Raw genomic sequence first — 5,725 nt, 5'->3', positions numbered from 1 at the left:
TAGTGGGTGGTGGCAGGGGAGGAGTGAAAAACTAAAAATTTGAAGTTGATAGTATTTTAAAAAAATAAAATTAATTTTTTGGGGGTTGGGGGATGGAGGGAGACGGGGGTAGGAGTTTTAAAAATAAAATTTTGAAGTTAAAAATATTTTTTAAAAGTAAAATTATATTTTGGGGAGGGGGTGGGGTTGGTGGGTGGGTGGATGAGGGAGGTAGGGATATGGTGAAAAAATAAAATTTTGAAATTGAAAATATTTTTTAAAATTGATGTTTTTTCCAAAAAAAATGTAATTTGAAATTGGAGGAGAGTTTTGGAAAATGTTTCCTTAATTTTTGAAGGGAAATCATTTTCCTTAATTTTGAGAAAAATGAGTTGATTTGAAAAACATTTTCCAAAACTTTTGTCCCAAGCAAATATGAAAAAATTGGAAAACTTCATACACTCTTAATATTCATTTGTGTTTATATCTTCAGTGAATAGAAACTGTTTTAGTTCTTACTTTGATCTGAAACCAGGTTAACAATGACATTTCTTGGGAAGAACTTTTTAAGCCCATACTTTTTCTTACGTAGTGATAGGGAAGTTAAAATCTTTATATTGAGGGTGTCACGTATAAAGCATTTGCTGAATATTGTGCAATTTTTATTGACCTATAACCTAACAAAGAAAAACCAGAAGAGAATGAATGCGGAACATAGTTACTATAACTCCCAAAATCTCAAACATATGGTTCTTAACCCAAAATGGCCTCTTTAGTACAAAGACTGCCATTAATCGAGGCAAGCTTCTCAAATCACGACCTCCATAGCAATAGATGTGTTTAAAACTGCTATCATTTCATTCTACTATTATTTCACATGTTGTAGATATACCGAATTTATGGATGTAAGTTTAACTCACAGTGCACTACAATAATTGAGATCCCACACCGTCCTAGCTCAATATCACGGGGGAGACTTAAAAACCATGAAACACACTTCTTATTTGTGATCTGTTAAGTGTCAAAACTTTTCAAGATTAATTTGTCAAAATTGTCCAACTCTGGTACACAAAGTCCTTTGATTTTCAACCTTAATTATTCACTCTATATGCACATTACATGCTCTTCTGCTCTACCTCTTACCGTAACGGTTCCTTAATAATAAGAACGCCAATGCTTTTTTTTTTGTCTTCATTTGCTACTACATAGCCAATTTCAGAGTTTAAGATTTATTTGGGCATAATTTGTTCCGAGCTAAATTTAGATTCTTGCTGGTATGGAGAACAAATACAACTTATATTGTTCAGCATTGAGTTTAAGATTATTTTGAATAACTAGGCTACTTTAACTTTGACATCTTCTAGATATTGTATTTTCTGAGTATTGGCCATCTTTTTATTAGTTGGTAATACAGATGAAGGTTGATAAAGGTAATACAAACGAAGGCTTGAATTTGGGGCATATTTAGAGAGTAATGGCAACAAGATTTTTGCCTTCCTCATTGTCGTTATTGTGCAAGCAATAACAAAGAAGAAAGTAAGCTGCTAGATATGGTATAAGTAGAATGGTTTTAGAAGATTTCATTTGGTGTTAGACTCCCTTGTTATAGCCAATATGTTTATCAGAGGAGATACCAACGATCTGAAACTGAAGAAGATTATTTTGTAATTTCTCACATTATCAACATTGTCGATTCTTATGTCTCTGGTTGCTTTTATCATATTGTTTTTTGATCTTGATACTTCTCCTTTTCTATTCTTATATGATGTTATGTGAAATAAAAGGAATTGGATGAGATAAAACTAGGAGATGGAGGATAGGTCGTGGACGTTGTAATTTTCGAGGAGCTGGAAGTTCTGGAACGACGTCTTGGCTACAAATACAACCAATAGAGATTACGGAGGCATCTCTAGAGGTAAAAGTGTGTGATAAAATTCCTGAGATAAATATGATTTAATAATCCTGTGCTAGTTTGAAAATACAAGTATTTTAAGAACTGTGTATTTTATGAGAAATTTGTGTTTGCTTTTGATGTTTATAATCTGGTGAAATTTGAACTTGTATTTGGATTCTAGAAAACTTTAGTATTCTGCTGCTATTAGTGACTTTCACGACCTTGATTGTTAGTAATTCAACTTAATATGATAATATAGAAAATCTATACACTATCGATGCATAACTCAAAATCAGAGTTACTAAGCACATGTATCTTGATTTTTTTTTAAAATCATTTGTGTGGCCTGTTGAAACTAGTGTAGCATAGGGGATGAAATGACTGCAAGTGATCTTGTGCTGCATGACACATTTTGATCTTCTCTAAGAGAATTAAAATGGGAGACAAAAAGATAGGAAATATTAAGGAAAGGGTCTTAAAATAATAATTTATTATGTGTTATCATAATAAAGTTTTAGTAGAGGAAAAGAGTTAAAAGAAGATAGATGACTTAAAGTGAGGGTAAGAAACTTAATTATAGTTGAATTAGGGGTGGTGGTCTTTTTGTTGTGTTCCTGCTCATGAATCCAACTACGAACATGAGTATACATAACTAGTAGTACGTTTCAAAAGTCCAACAAAATTTTATGTTGCCAAAGAAAGCATTTGAGACAAACAATTTTTCATAAATCTAAGGAATTAGAATATGTTCTCTTCGTCTACACCTAGTGAACTCAAACAAGTCACCTCTTTGATATCCTCATTATTTGTTAAGCATTTCTCTGTGTGTTCTTTTCATTGCACATAGATCCTATCTTTTCCTCATTTTATTTCTTAAATTCTTTGAACAAATTTCGAGTGTGTATTTTATTTTATAACTTAATTAACCGCTACCTAAAATTTGTGTTGCTTCCTTAGAATAAATTACATACCTAACTTATTATATTACTTCAATCCCAACATGTATATCATTGTAAATCTTTTGGGCCTACATATGTAGGCTACAAAATTTCTTTTTAAAATTAATTTTCTTGAAAGAGTTAGTTGTGTTTGCAGTATGAGTAGGAATGACTTCATGAATAAAGATAAAAAAGACACGCAAAAATTGTTAACCAAAAATTGCGAACATTGAATTTCATATTGTGGTGGGATTTCACTGGGTACATTGTTGTTGAATCTCATATTATGATTATATGTGCTCGTCAATTTGTGGACGACTGTTGAAAGAAAATAGTTATAGTAGTTAAGTTAGTTACAAGTATTACGTTAGTTACAATTCAAGAAGTTAGTTACTCAAAAAGATTCTATATTGATCTTCAATATAAATACATCATTGTATCTAAATTAGTGGATCATTATAATAATGCATTTGTTGAGATATTCTCTCTGCAGCTTCTTCTTCTTCCTCTTATCTCTTCTTCCTCTTCTCTGTTATTACTCTCTTCTTACTCTTCTCTTTACTTCATAAAAAGCACATGGTATCAAAGCAGATGATCTGACTCTGTGAAATCTGGGTTTCAAATCAGTGTTATTGTTTCCGCTAATCTATTGTTAAAGTGAAGGAAGTTGAAGAAATCTCTGGGAAATGGTTGGGGATGATATAGTTCATGATGAACCAGTAACAAATATCAATCAAGCTGCCAACATTGGTCAAGAAATTGACTACAATCATCCATTGTTCTTATCTCCATCAGATGTTAGTGGAAATCAGATCATTTCATTTCAGTTAACAGGTATGGAAAATTATGCAATCTGGTTTCTATCTATGCGTATTGATTTGCTGGGTAGAAATAAACTGGGAATGGTAGATGGTTCATGTGATAAAGTAAGGTATAGTGAAAATTTGTGGAATCACTGGGATTGAGTTGATGCCATTGTTCAATCTTGGTTAGTGAACTCTGTTTCTAAGAGTTTACTAGGTGGCATTATGTATGCAGCCACTGCAAAAGCAGTGTGGCAATATGTACAAGAAAGGTTCACCAAGATAGATGGTTCAAGAACCTTCAACTTGCATAAGGAGATAGCCACTCTAACTCAAGGAGTAAATTCTGTAACAGTCTATTTCTCCAAACTTAAGACTTTTTGGAAGGAAATTGAGGCTTTGGTACCACCACCAGGTTGTAACTGTGAAAAATCCAAGGAGTTCATATTGCACCTACAAAAACTAAAACTGTTCCATTTTCTGATGGGCTAAATGACTCATATAATTAAGCAAGAAGTCAAATACTGCTCATGAGTCCATTACCTTCAATCAATCAAGCCTATGCTATGGTAATGGGTGATGAGAGTCAAAGGTCTGTGTCAGCCATGAATGGAGTGTTGGGTTCAAGTCCAATGTCACATACAAGCAATTATGAAGCTGTTATGTACAGCAGAACAAGTGAAAATCAAAAGTTCACAAGGAACTCTCATCTATATTGTGAGGTGTATAAAATAAGAGGACACAACAAGGATAATTGTTGGAAAATAGTGGGATATCCCCCTCATTCAAGTATAAAATGAAAAAATACTCTGAAGGTGGGAGTGCAGCTTACAATGTGAGTACAAAAGAGAGCACACAAAATGATGTAATCCATGCTGGAAGTGGACAACCTGAATTCAAGTATGGTTCTGATACGAATGTATATAGTCATAGAAAAAATTCAAGTAGCATGGATCAAGTTCAATCCAAGCCAAGTCAAGTTGATGCTAATCATTTTACACAAGAACAATACAATCATATAGTAAAGCTGCTAACACAACATAGTCGTCAAGTCAAACAAGATTCTGTGTCTAACATAGCTGCAAACGCTGCAGGTATGACTAACTCAATGTCTATGACAGTGTCTCACAAACCTACTTGGATTATGGACACAAGAGCCACAAATCATATGGCTTCAAACTTAGAGTTACTAAGCAAGTTATCTGATAATAAATTAGGCTATCATAGAACTGTACAATTGCCTAATGGAGACGAAACACAAGTTACACACACTGGTTTAAGTAGTATATCTGATGGTAGTACTATATCTAATGTATTGTATGTACCAGAGTTTAAATTTAATTTGTTATCAGTTTCAAAACTAACAAAAGAATTACAATGTTTTGCTTCTTTCTTCCCTGATTTTTTTGTTTTGCAGGATCTCTTCACTGGGAAGGTGAGGGAGATTGGTAGAGAGGAAAATGGGCTATATTGGCTACTAAATAAAGATGCAAGAAGATCTATCAGTCTAGATGCTCAAGAGTCTAAGAGTGTGTCAACAGACAAGATAAATATGAATCTGTGGCACAAAAGATTAGGACACACATCTACTTCAATATTACATAAATTGTTTGATATTGAACTTACTTCTATTAGAAATCAAATAGGGGATTGTGTAGTATGCCCTTGTGCTAAGCAGTGTAGATTACCATTTCAGAATAACAGTATAAAAAGTAATATTTGTTTTGAATTGATTCACGTAGATCTATGGGGTCCTTATAAAACCAATACATATGATGGACACAAATATTTCTTAACAATTGTAGATGACTATTTAAGATATACATGGATATTTCTTTTGAGACGGAAATCTGATGTTCATGTATCTCTTCAATATTTTATGAATTATACTAGGAATCAGTTTGATAAAATAGTTAAGATAGTTAGAACTGATAATGGAACTGAGTTCATTAACTCAATATGTGAACATTTATTTAAACAATTAGGAATTATTTATCAAACAACATGTGTATATACACCCCAACAAAATGGGGTAGCTGAAAGAAAACATAGACATATTCTAGAAATAACTAGAGCCATCAGGTTGCCGGCTAATATACCTAAAAAAATTC

The 5,725-nt window shown here is 32.8% G+C and overlaps 1 protein-coding gene across 1 annotated transcript; it reads left to right on the top strand.

Annotated features, from left to right (window-relative positions):
* Positions 1–3,497: 3,497 nt before the first annotated feature.
* LOC104648904 (uncharacterized) lies at positions 3,498–4,106 on the top strand. The gene is made up of 2 exons (XM_010326952.1): positions 3,498–3,645; positions 3,805–4,106. Exons 1-2 carry the CDS (start codon positions 3,498–3,500, stop codon positions 4,104–4,106), a joined length of 450 nt encoding a protein of 149 aa, XP_010325254.1.
* Positions 4,107–5,725: the final 1,619 nt, after the last annotated feature.

The sequence above is a fragment of the Solanum lycopersicum genome, chromosome 8 (genome assembly GCF_036512215.1).
Source record: "Solanum lycopersicum chromosome 8, SLM_r2.1".
NCBI classification, from domain to species: Eukaryota; Viridiplantae; Streptophyta; class Magnoliopsida; order Solanales; family Solanaceae; genus Solanum; species Solanum lycopersicum.
This window is presented reverse-complemented; position numbering and strand designations above follow the sequence as displayed.

Bases quoted from the DNA above. Each gene is read 5' to 3' on its own strand.
- LOC104648904 (XM_010326952.1), top strand. From the start codon at position 3,498: ATGGTTGGGGATGATATAGTTCATGATGAACCAGTAACAAATATCAAT. The intron at 3,646-3,804 runs GTATGGAAAATT...AATCTTGGTTAG, and splicing joins CATTTCATTTCAGTTAACAG to TGAACTCTGTTTCTAAGAGT.